At 61.6% G+C, this 17,773-nt stretch overlaps 1 protein-coding gene across 1 annotated transcript in view; it reads left to right on the top strand.

Annotated features, from left to right (window-relative positions):
- SRCAP (Snf2 related CREBBP activator protein) overlaps positions 1–14,915 on the top strand; it is a 137,816-nt gene extending 122,901 nt beyond the window's left edge. Inside the window, exons 30-35 of the mRNA XM_090130322.1 lie at positions 2,270–2,466; positions 5,780–5,894; positions 6,863–6,994; positions 10,032–10,211; positions 11,781–11,864; positions 12,563–14,915. Coding sequence (XP_089986448.1) covers positions 2,270–2,466; positions 5,780–5,894; positions 6,863–6,994; positions 10,032–10,211; positions 11,781–11,864; positions 12,563–14,911 — 3,057 coding nt within the window. The 3' untranslated portion in view covers positions 14,912–14,915. The remainder of the gene's footprint in view (positions 1–2,269; positions 2,467–5,779; positions 5,895–6,862; positions 6,995–10,031; positions 10,212–11,780; positions 11,865–12,562) is intronic.
- Positions 14,916–17,773: the final 2,858 nt, after the last annotated feature.

Below are 17,773 nucleotides of genomic sequence, written 5' to 3'. Positions count from 1 at the left end.
CCCATTAACCTTTTTGACCACGTTGACCCCCTTGACCCTATTGCTGTCCCTACTGACCCTATTCCTGACCCCGCTGACCCCCCCGACCCCGTTCCTGACCCCTCTGACCCCATTCCTGACCCTATTGACCCCCCGACCCCATTCCTGACCCCGCTGGCCCCCCAAACCCCATTCCCGACCTCGCTGACGCCATTCCTGACCCCGCTGACCCCATTCCTGACCCCCCTGACCCCATTCCTGACCCCGCTGACCCCCCCGACCCCATTCCCGACCCTGCTGACCCCATTCCTGACCCCGCTGACCCCCCCGACCCCCTGACCCCATTGCTGAGCCCCCGGCCCCATTGCCGACCCCATTGCTGACCCCCCTGACCCCATTCCTGACCCCGCTGACCCCATTGCTGACCCCCCGATCCCATTGCCGACCCCCCAACCCCATTCCTGACCCCATTCCTGACCCCATTCCTTACCCTGCTGACCCCATTCCTGACCCCATTCCTGCTCCCATTCCTGACCCCGCTGACCCCATTCCTGCCCCCCCTGACCCCATTCCTGACCCCGTTGACCCCCCCGACCCCATTCCTGACCCCGCTGACCCCCCAACCCCATTCCTGACCCCCCTGGCCCCATTCCTGACCCCGCTGACCCCCCAACCCCATTCCCGACCCTGCTGACCCCATTGCCGACCCCATTGCCGACCCCCGTGACCCCATTCCTGACCCCTCTGACCCCATTCCTGACCCCGCTGACCCCATTGCTGCCCCCCCCGACCCCATTCCTGACTCCGCTGACCCCATTCCTGACCCCATTCCTGACCCTATTCCTGACCCCATTGCCGACCCCCCAACCCCATTCCTGACCCCTCTGACCCCATTCCTGACCCCGCTGACCCCATTGCTGCCCCCCCCGACCCCATTCCTGACTCCGCTGACCCCATTCTTGACCCCATTCCTGACCCCATTCCTGACCCCATTGCCGACCCCATTGCCGACCCCCCTGACCACATTCCTGACCCCGCTGACCCCCCAACGCCATTGCTGACCCCCCTAACCCCATTGCCGACCCCCCTGACCCCATTGCTGACCCCCCTGACCCCATTCCTGACTCCGCTGACCCCATTCCTGACCCCATTCCTGATCCCTATTCCCGACCCCATTGCTGACCCCCCTGACCCCATTCCTGACCCCATTGCTGACACCATTCCTGACCCCCCTGACCCCATTCCTGACCTCGCTGACCCCATTGCCGACCCCCCTGACCCCATTGCTGACCCCCCTGACCCCATTCCTGACCCCGCTGACCCCATTGCTGACCCCCCTGACCCTGCTGACCCCCCTGACCCCATTCCTGACCCCGCTGACCCCATTGCTGACCCCCTGACCCCATTGCCGACCCCATTGCCGACCCCCCTGACCCCATTGCCGACCCCCCAACCCCATTCCTGACCCCATTCCTGACCCCATTCCTTACCCTGCTGACCCCATTCCTGACCCCTCTGACCCCATTCCTGACCCCGCTGACCCCATTGCTGCCCCCCCCGACCCCATTCCTGACTCCGCTGACCCCATTCTTGACCCCATTCCTGACCCTATTCCTGACCCCATTGCCGACCCCATTGCCGACCCCCCTGACCCCATTCCTGACCCCGCTGACCCCCCAACCCCATTGCTGACCCCCCTAACCCCATTGCCGACCCCCCTGACCCCATTGCTGACCCCCCCGACCCCATTCCTGACCCCGCTGACCCCATTTCTGACCCTGCTGACCCCATTCCTGACCCCATTCCTGCTCCCATTCCTGACCCCGCTGACCCCATTCCTGACCCCGCTGACCCCCCAACCCCATTGCTGACCCCCCTAACCCCATTGCCGAGCCCCCTGACCCCATTGCTGACCCCCCCGACCCCATTCCTGACCCCGCTGACCCCATTCCTGACCCTGCTGACCCCATTCCTGACCCCATTCCTGCTCCCATTCCTGACCCCGCTGACCCCATTCCTGACCCCGCTGACCCCCCAACCCCATTGCTGACCCCCCTAACCCCATTGCCGACCCCCCTGACCCCATTGCTGACCCCCCCGACCCCATTCCTGACCCCGCTGACCCCATTCCTGACCCTGCTGACCCCATTCCTGACCCCATTCCTGCTCCCATTCCTGACCCCGCTGACCCCATTCCTGACCCCGCTGACCCCCCCAACCCCATTCCTGACCCCGCTGACCCCATTGCCGACCCCCCGGCCCCGTTGCCGACCCCGTTGCCGCCCCGCAGGCGCTGATGGAGCGCTTCAACGCGGACAAGCGGATCTTCTGCTTCATCCTGTCGACGCGCAGCGGCGGCGTCGGGGTCAACCTGGCGGGGGCCGACACCGTCATCTTCTACGACAGCGACTGGAACCCAACCATGGACGCCCAGGCCCAGGATCGCTGCCACCGCATTGGTCAGACCAGGGACGTCCACATCTACAGGTGGGAGCGGGCAGCCAATGGCAGCTCGCGGGAGAGTCTGCGGAGCCAATGGGGGGACTTGGGAGCCGATGGGGGCTCTACGGAGCCAATGGGGGGACTTGGGAGCTGATGGGGGGTCTTGGGAGACTGTGGGGGGTCTTGGGAGCCAATGGGGGGCCTTGGGAGTTGATGGGGGCTCTACGGGGCCAATGGGGGGTCTTGGGAGCCAATGGGGGGTCTTGGGATTTGATGGAGGGTTTTGGGAGCCAATGGGAGCTCTTGGGAGAGTCTGCGGGGCCAATGGGGGGACTTGGGAGCCGATGGGGGCTCTACGGAGCCAATAGGGGGACTTGGGAGCCAGTGGGGGGTCTTGGGAGTTGGTTGGGGGTCGTGGGAGTTGATGGGGGGTCATGGGAGCCGATGGGGGGTCTTGGGAGTTGATGGAGGGTCTTGGGAGCCAATGGGAGCTCTTGGGAGACTCTATGGAGCCAATGGGGGGTCTTGGGAGTTGATGGGGGCTCTACAGGGCCAATGGGGGAACTTGGGAGCCGGTGGGGGGTCTTGGGAGCCAATGGGAGCTCTCGGGAGACTCTATGGAGCCAATGGGGGGTCTTGGGAGTTGATGGGGGCTCTACGGAGCCAATGGGGGGACTTGGGAGCCGATGGGGGGTCTTGGGAGACAATGGGGGGTCGTGGGAGTTGATGGGGGGTCTTGGGAGACTGTAGGGGGTCTTGGGAGACTGTGGGGGGTCTTGGGAGTCGATGGAGGGTCTTGGGAGCCAATGGGAGCTCTTGGGAGCCGATGGGGGGTCTTGGGAGACAATGGGGGGACTTGGGAGCCGATAGGGGCTCTACGGGGCCAATGGGGGGTCTTGAGAGCCAATGGGTGCTCTTGGGAGACTCTATGGAGCCAATGGGGGCTCTTGGGAGTTGATTGGGGCTCTACGGAGCCAATGGGGGGACTTGGGAGCCAGTGGGGGGTCCTGGGAGTTGGTGGGGGGTCGTGGGAGTTGATGGGGGGTCTTGGGAGTCGATGGGGGGTCTTGGGAGCCAATGAGGGGTCTTGGGAGTTGATGGAGGGTCTTGGGAGCCAATGGGAGCTCTTGGGAGACTCTATGGAGCCAATGGGGGGTCTTGGGAGTTGATGGGGGCTCTACGGGGCCAATGGGGGGTCTTGGGAGCCGGTGGGGGGTCTTGGGAGCCAATGGGAGCTCTTGGGAGACTCTATGGAGCCAATGGGGGGTCTTGGGAGTTGATGGGGGCTCTACGGAGCCAATGGGGGGTCTTGGGAGCCGGTGGGGGGTCTTGGGAGACTCTATGGAGCCAATGGGGGGTCTTGGGATTTGATGGAGGGTCTTGGGAGCCAATGGGAGCTCTTGGGAGAGTCTGCGGAGCCAATGGGGGGTCTTGGGAGCCAATGGGGGGTCTTGGGAGTCGATGGAGGGTCTTGGGAGCCAATGGGGGGTCTTGGGAATTGATGGGGGGTCTTCAGAGACTGTGGGGGGTATTGGGAGCCGATGGGGGGTCTTGGGAGCCAATGGGGGGTCTTGGGAGCCAATGGGAGCTCTTGGGAGCCAGTGGAGGGTCTTGGGAGCCAATGGGGGTCTTTGGAGGCAATAGAGGCTCTTGGCATCCAATGGGGGCTCACGGAAGACCGTGGGGGATCTATGGAGCCAATGGGAGTCTTGGGAGCCAATGGGGGCTCTCCTCAACCAATGGGATCTCTTGTCGATCAACGGGGGCTCTTGGCAGCCAATGGGGGCTCTTGGGAGACAGTGGGGACACTTGTGAACTGATGGGTTTTCCTGTCAGCCAATGGGGTTTCTTCTCAACCAATGGGGTTTCTTCTCAACCAATGGGGTTTGTTCTCATCCAGTGGGGACTCTTGTCAACCAATGGCGTTCCTTGTCAACCAGTGGCATTTCTTCTCAACCAATAGGATCTCTTGTCAACCAGTTGGGTTTCCTCTCAACCAATGGGGTCTCTTGTCAACCAATAGGGTCTCTTGTCAACCAGTGGATTTTTCTGTCAAACCAATGGAGTTTATTCTCAACCAATTGGGCCCCTTCTCAGCCAATGGGGTTTCTTCTCAGCCAATGGGATCTCTTCTCAACCAATGGCATTTCTTCTCAACCAATGGGGTTTGTTCTCATCCAGTGGGGACTCTTGTCAACCAATGGCGTTCCTTGTCAACCAGTGGGGTTTCTTCTCATCCAATGGGGTCTCGTGTTGACCAATGGGATCTGTTGTCAACCAGTGGAGTTTCTTGTCAGCCAATGGGGGTCTCTTCTCAACCAATGGGGTCCCTTGTCAACTGGTGGGATTTCTTCTCAACCAATGGGGTTTCTTCTCAACCAATGGGGTTTGTTCTCAACCAGTTGGGTTTCTTCTCAGCCAATGGGGTCTCTTCTCAACCAGTGAGGTTTCTTCTCAACCAATGGGGTTTCTTGTCAAGTAATGGGTTTATTGTCAACCAATAGGGTCTCTTCTCAACCAATGGGGTTTCTTCTCAACCAATGGGGTTTCTTCTCAACCAGTGGCATTTCTTCTCAGCCAATGGTGTTTCTTCTCAGCCAATGGGGTCTCTTCTCAACCAGTGAGGTTTCTTCTCAACCAATGGGGTTTCTTGTCAAGTAATGGGTTTATTGTCAACCAATGGGGTCTCTTCTCAACCAATGGGGTTTCTTCTCAGCCAATGGTGTTTCTTCTCAGCCAATGGGGTCTCTTCTCAACCAGTGAGGTTTCTTCTCAACCAATGGGGTCTCTTGTCAAGTAATGGGTTTATTGTCAACCAATAGGGTCTCTTCTCAACCAATGGGGTTTCTTCTCAACCAATGGGGTTTCTTCTCAACCAATGGGATCTCTTGTCAACCAGTGGTGTTTCTTCTCAACCAATGGGGTTTGTTCTCAACCAATGGGGTTTCTTCTCAACCAATGGGATCTCTTGTCAACCAGTGGCGTTTTTTCTCAACCAATGGGGTTTGTTCTCATCCAGTGGGGACTCTTGTCAACCAATGGGGTTTCTTGTCAACCAATGGGATCTGTTGTCAACCAATGGGATCTGTTGTCAACCAATGGTCTTTCTTCTCAACCAATGGGATCTGTTGTCAACCAATGGGGTTTCTTCTCAACCAATGGGGTCCCTTCTCACCCGATGGGATTTCTCCTCAGCCAATAGGATTTCTTCTCCGCCGTTCCCTTCCCTTATCAACCCTTGGGGTTTTGGGGTCTCGCCCACCCTACGGGGTCGGGTCCGATACGTGGGGTTGTTTTTATGGGGTCGGGCTTTGGGGTCGCTTTGTCCCACACCTCCCCCCCTGCCCTCACCCCATAGGCTGATCAGCGAGCGCACGGTGGAGGAGAACATCCTGAAGAAAGCCAATCAGAAGAGGATGCTGGGAGATATGGCCATCGAGGGGGGCAACTTCACCACCGCCTACTTCAAACAGGTCCGGGGGGCCGGGATTTGGGGTCGTAGGGGGGGGATTTGGGGTCGTAGGGTGGGATATGGGGTTGTAGGATGGGATATGGGGCCACAGGGGGGGGGATATGGGGTCGAAGGGGGGGATGTGGGGTCGTGGGGGGGGGATTTGAGGTCGTAGGGGGGGATTTGGGGTCGTAGGGGGGGGATATGGGGTCATAGGGGGGGATGTGGGGTCGTAGGGGCGGGGATTTGATGTCGTAGGGGGGGATGTGGGGTCGTAGGGGGGGGATTTGGGGTCGTAGGGTGGGATATGGGGTTGTAGGATGGGATATGGGGCCATAGGGGGGGGGATATGGGGTCGTAGGGGGGGATGTGGGGTCGTAGGGGAGGATTTGGGGTCATAGGGGGGATTTGGGGTCGTGGGGGGGGGATATGGGGTTGTGGGGGGGATTTGGGGTCATAGGATGGTATACGGGGTCGTAGAGGGGGGATATGGGGTCGTTGGGGGGATTTGGGGTCATGGGGGGGATGTGGGGCTGTAGGGGGGGATATGGGGTTGTAGGGGGGGATATGGGGTTGTGGGGGGAGATATGGGGTCGTGGGGGGTGGTATGGGGTCGTGGGGGGGCATACTGGGTCGTAGGGGGGATATGGGGTCATTATGGGGTGGTGTGGGGTGATAGGGGGTGATGTGGGGTCATATGGGGTGCTATGGGGCTCTGTGGATCGTTATGGGTCTCTATGGGGTCTCTTTGGAATCTATGGGATCACTATGGGATCTCTGTGGGGTCTCTATAGGATCTCTATGGGGTCCCTATGGGGTATTTATGGTGTCCATATGGGGTCTGTATGGGTCTCTATGGGGTCCATATGGGATCTCCATGGGATCTCCATAGGATCACTATGGGGTCCCTTTGGGGTCTCTGTGGGGTCCTGTGGGGTCCCTTTGGGGTCCCTATGGGGTGGCTCAGGTCCCTTTGTCCCCGTGTCGCAGCAAACGATCCGGGAGCTGTTCGACATGGCGCCCGACGGGGACAAGGATCGGGATCGGGATCGGGACAAGGATGGGCCCCCCGATGACGACGAGGATCCCACAGCCACCAGGCGGACCCACATCCTGGAGCAGGTGTGACCCCATATCCCATATATCCCATACATCCCATATATCCCCAAATCCCATATCCCCATATATCCCTATATATCCTCATATCCCCATATGTTCCCATATCCCATATATCCGTTGCCCCCATTCCCCCCATTGCCCCCATTGTCCCCAATGCCCCCATCCCCCCCAATCCCCTTATTCCCCCCATTGCCCCAATTGCCCCCATTGCCCCCAATCCCCCATTACCCATAATGCCCCCATTCCCCCCAATGCCCCCATTCCCCCCAATGCCCCCATTCCCCCCATTCCCCCCAATGCCCCCATTGTCCCCAATGCCCCCACCCCCCCCAATCGCCTTATGCCCCCAATGCCCCCATTGACCCCAATGCCCCCATTCCCCCCAATGACCCCAATGCTCCCATTGCCCCCATTCCCCCCAATCCCCTTATTTCCCCCCATTACCCCCCATTTCTCCCACCCCCCCCATTGCCCTCAGTGACCCCATTCCCCCCATTGCCCCCAATCCCCCCATTACCCCTAATGCCCCCAATGCCCCCATTCCCCCCATTCCCCCCATTGCCCCCAATGCCCCCATTCCCCCCATTGCCCCCAATGCCCCCATTCCCCCGAATCCACCCATTCCCCCCATTGCCCCCAATGCCCCCATTGTCCCCAATGCCCCCATCCCCCCATTCCCACCAATCCCCTTATTCCCCCCATTGCCCCCATTGCCCCCAATCCCCCCATTCTCCCCAATCCCCTTAATCCCCCCATTGCCTCCATTCCCCCCATTGCCCCCATTGCCCACATTGCCCCCATTGCCCCCACTGCCAATGCCCCCAATCCCCCCATTCCCCCGAATCCCCTTATTCCCCCCATTACCCCCATTGCCCCCATTGCCCCCAATCCCCCCATTACCCCTAATGACGCCTTGCCCCCATTGCCCCCATTCCCCCCAATCCCCTTATTTCCCCCATTCCCCTTCCCCCCCATTTCCCCCACCCCCCCCATTGCCCCCAATGCCCCCATTGTCCCCAATGCCCCCATCCCCCCCAATCCCCTTATTCCCCCCATTGCCCCCAATGCCCCCAATGCCCCCATTGCCCCCATTGCCCCCACTGCCAATGCCCCCAATGCCCCCATTCCCCTCAATCCCCTTATTTCCCCCCATTACCCCCCATTTCTCCCACCCCCCCCATTGCCCTCAATGCCCCCAATCCCCCCATTCCCACCAATTCCCTTATTCCCCCCATTACCCCAAATGCCCCCATTGCCCCCATTGCCCCCATTACCCCTAATGCCCCCATTGCCCCCAATGCCCCCATTACCCCTAATGCCCCCATTGCCCCCATTGCCCCCATTACCCCTAATGCCCCCATTGCCCCCAATGCCCCCATTACCCCTAATGCCCCCATTCCCCCAAATCCCCCCATTCCCCCCATTCCCCCGATTGCCCCCAATACCCCCAATGCCCCCATTGCCCCCATTGTCCCCAATGCCCCCATTCCCCCCGATCCCCTTATTTCCCCCATTCCCCTTCCCCCCCATTTCCCCCACCCCCCCATTGCCCCCAATGCCCCCATTGCCCCCAATGCCCCCATCCCCCCCAATCCCCTTATTCCCCCCATTGCCCCCCAATCCCCCATTGACCCCAATCCCCCATTACCCATAATGCCCCCATTGACCCCAATGCCCCCATTCCCCCCAATGACCCCAATGCTCCCATTGCCCCCATTCTCCCCAATCCCCTTATTTCCCCCCCGTTGCCCCCAATCCCCCCATTACACCTAATGCCCCCATTGCCCCCATTCCCCCCATTACCCCCAATGCTCCCATTGCCCCCATTCCCCCCAATCCCCTTATTTCCCCCCATTACCCCCCATTTCTCCCACCCCCCCCATTGCCCTCAATGACCCCAATGACCCCATTCCCCCCATTCCCCCCATTGCCCCCATTGTCCCCAATCCCCCCATTCCCACCAATCCCCTTATTTCCCCCCATTGCCCCCATTGTCCCCAATGCCCCCATCCCCCCCAATCCCCTTATTCCCCCCATTGCCCCCAATGCCCCCATTGACCCCAATGCCCCCATTCCCCCCAATGACCCCAGTGCTCCCATTGCCCCCATTCTCCCCAATCCCCTAATTTCCCCCCCATTACCCCCCATTTCTCCCACCCCCCCATTGCCCTCAATGACCCCAATGCCCCCATTCCCCCCAATCCCCTTATTTCCCCCCATTGCCCCCATTGTCCCCAATGCCCCCATCCCCCCCAATCCCCTTATTCCCCCCATTGCCCCCATTGCCCCCAATGCCCCCATTACCCCTAATGCCCCCCATTACCCCTAATGCCCCCATTCCCCCCATTCCCCCCAATGCCCCCATTCCCCCCATTCCCCCCAATGCCCCCATTGCCCCCATTGCCCCCACTGCCAATGCCCCCATTGCCCCCATTCCCCCCAATCCCCTTATTTCCCCCCATTGCCCCCATTGTCCCCAATCCCCCCATCTCCCCCAATCCCCTTATTCCCCCCATTGCCCCCAATCCCCCCATTACCCCTAATGCCCCCATTCCCCCAAATCCCCCCATTGCCCCCATTGTCCCCAATGCCCCCATCCCCCCCAATCCCCTTATTCCCCCCATTGCCCCCAATGCCCCCATTGCCCCCAATGCCCCCATTCCCCCCAATGACCCCAATGCCCCCAATCCCCCCATTCCCCCCATCCCCTTAATCCCCCCATTGCCTCCATTCCCCCCATTGCCCCCAATGCCCCCATTCCCCCCACTGCCCCCAATGCCCCCTTTGCCCCCAATCCCCTTATTTCCCCCATTACCCCCCATTTCCCCCATCCCTCCCATTGCCCCCCTACCCCCAATCCCCCCCATTGCCCCCAATGCCCCCATTGCCCCCATTGTCCCCAATGCCCCCATCCCCCGCAATCCCCTTATTCCCCCCATTGCCCCCATTGCCCCCAACGCTCCCATTCCCTCGAATCCCCCCATTCCCCCCATTGCCCCCATCGCCCCCATCGCCCCCACTGACCCCTTGCTGTTGCCAGGCTCTGTGTGGGGCCGAGGACCCCGAGGACATCCGCGCGGCCTCCCAGGCTCAGGCGGAGCGCGTGGCGGCCATGGCGGAGTTCAGCGAGAGCCTGAGCCCCGAGGACGAGAGGGGGGACAGGGAGGCTGAGGAAGAGCTGTCCAAGGCCGAGCAGGAGATCGCCGCCCTGGTGGAGCAGGTGGGGGGGGCAAGGGGGGGTGAATGGGGGCGGTGGGGGGGTGTGGGGGCATTGGGGTCAATGGGGATAATGGGGGCATTGGGGTTAATGGGGGCATTGGGGTCAATGGGGTATTGGGGGGAATGGGGGGATTGGGGTCATTGGGGGCAGTGGGGGCATTGGGGTCAATGTGGGCATTGGGATCATTGGGGACATTGGGGTCATTGGGGACATTGGGGTCAATGGGGTCATTGGGATCAATGGGGTCAATGGAGACATTGGAGGCAATGGGGTCAATGGGGGCAATGGGGTCAGTGGGGGCATTGGGGTCAATGGGGGAATGGGGGTCAATGGGGTCAATGGAGGCATTGGAGGCAATGGGGGCATTGGGGGCATTGGGGTCAATGGGGGCATTGGGGGCAATGTGGGCATTGGGGTCATTGGGGGCATTGGGGTCAGTGGGGGCATTGGGGGCAATGGGGGAATGGGGGTCAAAGGGGGCATTGGGGGCATTGGAGGCAGTGGGGTCAATGGGGGCATTGGGGGCAGTTGGGACATTGGGGTCAATGTGGGCATTGGGGTCATTGGGGACATTGGGGTCAATGGGGACATTGGGATCAGTGGGGTCAATGGAGACATTGGAGGCAACGGGGTCAATGGGGGCATTGGGGTCAGTGGGGGCATTGGGGTCAATGGGGGAATGGGGGTCAATGGGGTCAATGGAGGCATTGGAGGCAATGGGGTTAATGGGGGCATTGGGGGCATTGGGATCAGTGGGGTCATTGGGATCAGTGGGGTCAATGGAGACATTGGAGGCAATGGGGTCAATGGGAGCATTGGAGGCATTGGGGTCAGTGGGGACATTGGGGTCAGTGGGGGAATGGGGATCAATGGAGGCATTGGAGGCAATGGGGTCAATGGGGGCATTGGGGGCAGTGGGGACATAGGGGTCAATGGGGGAATGGGGGTCAATGGAGGCATTGGAGGCAATGGGGGTCAATGGGGTCATTTGGGGCATTGGGGTCAATGTGGGCATTGGGGTCAATGGGGGAATGGGGGTCAATGGGGGCATTGGAGGCAATGGGGGTCAATGGGGTCATTGGGGGCATTGGGGTCAATGGGGGCATTGGGGTCAATGGGGGAATGGGGGTCAATGGGGGGATTGGGGTCACTGGGATCAATGGGGTCAATGGGGACAATGGGGGCATTGGGGGCATTGGGGTCAATGGGGGCAATTGGGGTCATTGGTTCCCACATCTGCTCCCATTGGTTCCCACATCCGCTGCCATTGGTTCCCACATCCGCTCCCATTGGTTCCCACATCCGGCTCCCATTGGTTCCCACATCCGCTGCCATTGGTTCCCACATCCGGCTCCCATTGGTTCTCACATCCGCTGCCATTGGTTCCCACATCCGCTCCCATTGGTTCTCACATCCGCTGCCATTGGTTCCCACATCCGCTCCCATTGGTTCCCACATCCGCTGCCATTGGTTCCCACATCCGCTCCCATTGGTTCCCACATCCGGCTCCCATTGGTTCCCACATCCGGCTCCCATTGGTTCCCACATCCGCTGCCATTGGTTCCCCAGCTGACCCCCATCGAGCGCTACGCCATGAACTTCCTGGAGGCGTCGCTGGAGGACGTCAGCAGGGAGGAGCTGAAACAGGCCGAGGTGCGGCGGCCATTTTGGGATGGGGCTGCTATTATGGGATGGCGGCTGCTATTATGGGATGGCGGCTGTTATTATGGGATGGCGGCTGTTATTATGGGATGGCGGTGGCCATTTTGGGATGGCAGCTATTATGGGATGGCGGCAACTATTATGGGATGGTGGTGGCTATTATGGGATGGTGGCTGTTATTATGGGATGGCGGCTGCTATGATGGGATGGCAGCTGCTATTATGGGATGGCGGCTGTCATTTTGGGATGGCAGCCATTATGGGATGGCAGCTGCTATGATGGGATGGCGACCTCCATTATGGGATCTGGGCTCCATAGGGCCTTATTATGGGATATGGGCCCATGGGGCTGATTATGGGATGGCGGCCTTCTTATGGGATAGCAGCCTGCTTCTTCTTATGGGATGGCCGCTTACTGTGGGATGGAGGTCTCCATGATGGGATATGGGCCTTATTATGGGATGGCACCTTGTTATTATGGGATGGCGGCCTCCATGATGGGATATGGGCCCCATAGGGCCTTATTATGGGATGGTGGCCTGCTTGTTATGGGGGCGTATTATGGCCCCATCATTCCGGAGTGTGTGTATGGGATGGAAGGGGGGGGAAGGAGGGGATTATTATGGGCTGGAGGCCCTCATCCTGACCTCCCCCCCCCCCTTCCTGCTCCTCCCCTAACCCCATAACCAGGAGCAGGTGGAGGCGGCTCGGAAAGACATTGACCAGGCCAAGGGCGAAGGGCGCTTCCGTCTGCCGGACGAGGAAGAGGAAGAGGAGGCGACGACGGCGGCGACGGCAGGGGGAGACGAAGGCCCCAACCCGAGGAGACCCCGAAAAACTCGGGGACCCCCCCGGCCCAACCCGGGGACCCGGGTCAGCCAAAGGCTGAGGGCTGCGGCCGCCGCTACCCCCAAAGTGGCGGCGACGACAACGACGACGACGACAACGGCACCCAAAATGGCAGCGGCGACGACGACGGTGCCCAAAATGGTGGTGATGACGACGATGACGACGACGACGTCCAAAATGGCGGTGGCGATGATGACGACGGCGGCACCCAAAATGGCGACGGCGACAACAACAGCGGCACCCAAGATGGCAACGACGACAACGACGACGACGACGGCGGCGACGGCGGTGTCCAAAATGGCGGCGACGGCATCCAGGGGGACCCCGAGCCCGTGGAGGAGCCCCCCGACGTCACCCAGGACAGCGCCGGCGTCGCCTCCCGGGGCGGCGGTGACGTCACAGGGCGCGGAGGTGACGTCACAGCCGGTTGCGGCGGGGGAGACGGCGCAAGCGGCGGCGGCCACGGTGACGTCACAGCCGGCGCCGGTGACGTCGCAGCCGCTCGCGGTGGCGTCACGGGCGGAAGCGGTGACGTCGCAGGCGGAAACGGCGGCGGTGGCGGCGTCGCAGGAAGCGGCGGAAGCGGCGACGTCGCAGGCGGAAGCGGCGATGACGTCACAGGCGGACGCGGTGACGTCACGAGCGGAAGCGGCCGCGGCGTCGCAGGCGGAAGCGGTGATGACGTCACCGGCGGAAGCGGCGATGACGTCACCGGAAGAAGCCACGCTGAACACCAAAACCCCCCACGGCCAAGAGGCGGAGACCCCCGACGACGAGGCCCCAACCGAAGAACCCGAGACCCCCAAAGAAAAAACGGAGACCCCCGCGAAACCCCCGGAACCACCAGAACCGGAAGCCCACCCCCCATTACCGGAAACCCCCCAACAACGCCCTCCTCCCCGCCGCCGTCGTAGCGCCGACGTGGAAATCCGGCAAAGCCGCCCACCGGGACCCTCGGCCAAAGTCCTCCGCCAATTACCGGGTCGTTTGGTCACCATTTTGGAGACCCCGACCCCGGTAACCGCCACCCAACATGGCCGCCCGCAGCGCCGCCGCCGCCGCTCCTCCCCCAATCACCATCACGACAACAACGACGACGACGACGAGACCCCCAACCCCCCCCCGACCCCAAACCATCACCACCACCCCCACCACCACCACCACCACCACCACCACCACCCCCCCCCGACCAAACGCCGCCGGGGTCGACCCCCGAAACGCCGCCTCGGGGTCGGGGTCTCCTCTTCTTCCTCCTCTTCCTCCCGCCGCCATCGCCGCCATCGCCGCCATCCCCTCCGCCGCCATCGCCGCGACCCCCCCGACCCCAAACGCCGCGGCCGCCCCTCGCGAGGCCCCCAACCCCCCACCCAGACCCCTTCATCTTCATCCCCTTCCTCCTCATCCTCTCCTCCTCCTCCCGCCCCCCCCCCACCACCAGCACCGCCGCCACCTTCCAGCCCCGGTAAACGACGTCGCGGTCGCCCACCCAAAATGGCCCCCCCCCCTCCCCCTCCTCCTCCTCCCCCTCCTCCTTCTTCATCATCGTCATCATCATCATCCTCAGCCCCCCAACCTTTCGCCCCGTTGAGGGGCACCCGCCGCCATCCCCCCCCCACCTTGATGGCTCCGTTGGAACGGGAGCCTGGGGGGGTGGGGAGGAGGAGGAAAAGAGCCGCCAGCCCCCCTCCGGACCCCCCCCCACCTCCGGCCACCCCTCCTCCTCCTCCTCCTCCTCCTCCTCCCCCACTTCCGTCCTCTCCTTCCTCCCCCCCTTCCTGTTCTTCCTCTTCCTCCTCCTCCTCTTCCTCATCGGATGAAGGCAGCGGGGACGAAGGCGGGCGCCGGCGGCCCCCCCCGGCCAAGAGGAGGAAGAGGAGCGACCCGGGGGTCTCCATCGAAAGTGGGGGTGGGGGAGCGAGGAGCCGAAGGAGCCGCCCGGTTCCCGCCCCCCCCCCGCCTCCCCCACCTCCCAACCCGCCGCAGAGGGGGGGGAATAAAAGGAGGAAGAGGAGGAGGAGGAGGAAGAGGAGGAGGAACCCCCCCCGGCGCTGCGCCCTTGGAGCCGCTCGCCCTTCTTCGTCCTCCTCTTCTTCCTCTTCTTCCTCTGCCGGGGCTCCAGCGGGGTCCCCCGAGACCCCAACCCCGGCCGGGGCGGCGTCAGCCGTGCGAGGGAGGAAGGCCAAAACGTGACCCCCCCCCCCTTCCTCCCTTCCCCCCTCTATCCAGCCTCCTCCCCTCCGCACGCTCCCTCCACCCAAGATGGCTGACAGGGGAGCCAAGATGGCCGAGCTAACATGGCTGACCGAGCCAAGATGGCTGACGGGGAGGCCAAGATGGCCGAGCTAAGATGGCTGACTCGGGTGCCAAGATGGCTGACCGAGCCAAGATGGCTGACAGGGGAGCCGAGATGGCCGAGCTAAGATGGCTGGCTGGGGTGCCAAGATGGCTGACAGGGGGGCCAATATGGCTGAGCTAAGATGGCTGAGCAAGCCAAGATGGCTGACAGGGAAGCCATGATGGCTGAGCAAGCCAAAATGGCTGACAGGGGAGCCAAGATGGCTGACTTGGAAGGCAAGATGGCTGACCAAGCCAAGATGGCTGACAGGGAAGCCATGATGGCTGACCAAGCCAAGAAGGCTGACAGGGAAGCCATGATGGCTGATCGAGCCAAGATGGCTGACAGGGGAGCCAAGATGGCTGAGCAAGCCAAGATGGCTGACTGAGCCAAGATGGCTGACTTCTTAGTCAAGATGGCTGACCGAGCCAAGATGGCAGACAGGGAAGCCAAGATGGCTGACAGGGAAGCCAGGATGGCCAATGGGCGACTCAAGATGGCTGACTGGGTTGAGGCCGAGGTGGTCACCACGTGACCCCAAAGTGGCCAATGGGCTTTGCCGCCACGGAACGCCCAACATGGCCGCCCTCTGGGGGGGCGGTGATGTCACATCCGCGGCCATCTTGAATCGGAAGCTGTGGGGGACGGGCAGCCATCTTGAAGCGGAAGCTGTGATGGGTACTGGCGTCCATCTTGGATGCGGTAATGGCGGAGCTGGCGGCAACCTTGAAAATGGCGGCGTCGGGTGGGGGCGGCCATCTTTCAACTGGGTGACCTCATGTCTGGCGGCGGCCATCTTGGATCCGGTGGACACGTGATTGTGGCGGCCATTTTGATGCCAGTGGACACGTGACCGTGGTGGCAGTTTTGACTCCAGTGGACACGTGATCGTGGCGGCCATATTGGTTCATGTAAGCACAGCATCATGGCGGCCATCTTGGTTCCAGAGGACACGTGATGGTGGCGGCCTTCTTGATTCCAGTGGACATGTGAACATGGCGGCCTTCTTGATTCCAGTGGACATGTGAACATGGCGGCCATTTTGGTTCCAGAGAACACGTGATCATGGCAGCCATCTTGGTTCCAGAGAACACGTGATCGTGGCGGCCTTCTTGGTTCCAGTGGACATGTGATCATGGCGGCCATCTTGGTTCCAGTGGACACGTGATCGTGGCAGCCATCTTGGTTCCAGTGGACACGTGATCGTGGCAGCCATCCTGACTCCAGCTGACACTGCGTCATGGCGGCCATCTTGATTCCAGCAGACTCATGATCCTGGTGGCCATCTTGGTTTCAGTGGACAATGCATCGTGGCAGCCATCTTGATTCCAGTAGACAAAGCACCATGGCGGCCATCTTGACTCCAGCTGGCACTGTAACACGGCGGCCATCTTGTCTCCAGTGAACACGTGATCGTGGCGGCCATCTTGGTTCCATTGAGCACGTGATCATGGTGGCCATCTTGGTTCCAGCGGCCTCCAGCAGCCCCAGCCCCACGGCGCCCAGCTCGCCCTCTCCAGACTGCGGCCATCTTCACCGAAAAACAGACTTGCCCCCCCCGGTGGCCATCATCCTCCCCCCCCCTCCCCCCCCTTACCACGACGACGGCGGCCATTTTGACTCCATCTTTTCCCCCTCCCCCTCCCCCCCGTGCAGAGGTGATGGATGGGGGATGGGGGGGGGGGGAGGGGGCGGTTGGGGTTGGGGGGCGGGGGGGGAGGATGAGGGGGGTCGTTTTTTACCCGTGTACATTGGCAGGGGCCCGACCCCCTGTACAGCCCCATGTAAAATAGGTTCCTTTTCAACACGATCTATGCAACGGTGCTTTGTGCCATGGGGGGGGGAGCAAGGGGGAGGGGGGGCGGGTATATAGGGGTTGGGGGGGGGGGGGGCAGAGGAAAGAGTGAAGGGGAGGGGGGGGGAAGGGTCGTCGTGGCTTCAGCCTTCCCTCCTATTTTACACCCCCCCATCTCTCCCCCCATATAAAGACGAAGGTGTGGGGCACCGTGTGAGGCGGCTGTAAACGGGAGAAAGCGATGAATAAAGGGTTAAAAATGGAGAGTGCCCGGGGGGGGGGGGGGGGGGCAGGGGAAGGGAATGGGGTTAATGGGGTTGGGGGGGGGGGATGGGGGGGAACAGGGGGGTGGGAAATGGGGTTGGGGGGGGATGGGGGGGGACAGGGGGGTGGGAAATGGGGTTGAAGGGGTTGGGAGGGGGAGGATGGGGGGGGAACAGGGGGGTGGGAAATAGGGTTGAGGGGGGATCCGGGGGGGGGGGGGGAAATAATGGGGTTAATGGGGTTGTGGGGGGAACGGGGGGGGGAATTGGGATGGGGGGCAGAACGGGTGGGGGGGTAATGGGGTTAATGGGGTTGGGGGGGGTGTTCCTGTGGGGCTGAAGGCGTCTCTATGGGTTTTCCTGTAGGGCTGAATGAGTCTCTATGGGGTCGGGGGTGTCCTATGGGGCTGAAGGGGTCTCTATGGGTTTTCCTATGGGACTGAAGGGGTCTCTATGGGGTCGGCGGTGTTCCTATGGGGCTGAAGGGGTCTCTATGGGTTTTCCTATGGGGCTGAAGGGGTCTCTATGGGTTTTCCTATGGGGCTAAAGGGGTCTCTATGGGTTTTCCTATGGGGCTGACGGGGTCTCTATGGGTTTTTCTATAGGGCTGAAGGGGTCTCTTTGGGTTTTCCTATGGGGCTGAAGGGGTCTCTATGGGT

The sequence above is a fragment of the Phasianus colchicus genome, chromosome 40 (genome assembly GCF_987193195.1).
Source record: "Phasianus colchicus chromosome 40, bPhaCol1.hap1.1, whole genome shotgun sequence".
NCBI classification, from domain to species: Eukaryota; Metazoa; Chordata; class Aves; order Galliformes; family Phasianidae; genus Phasianus; species Phasianus colchicus.
Note: the sequence above shows the minus strand (reverse complement) of the source record. Positions and strands in the feature narration are given on the sequence as shown.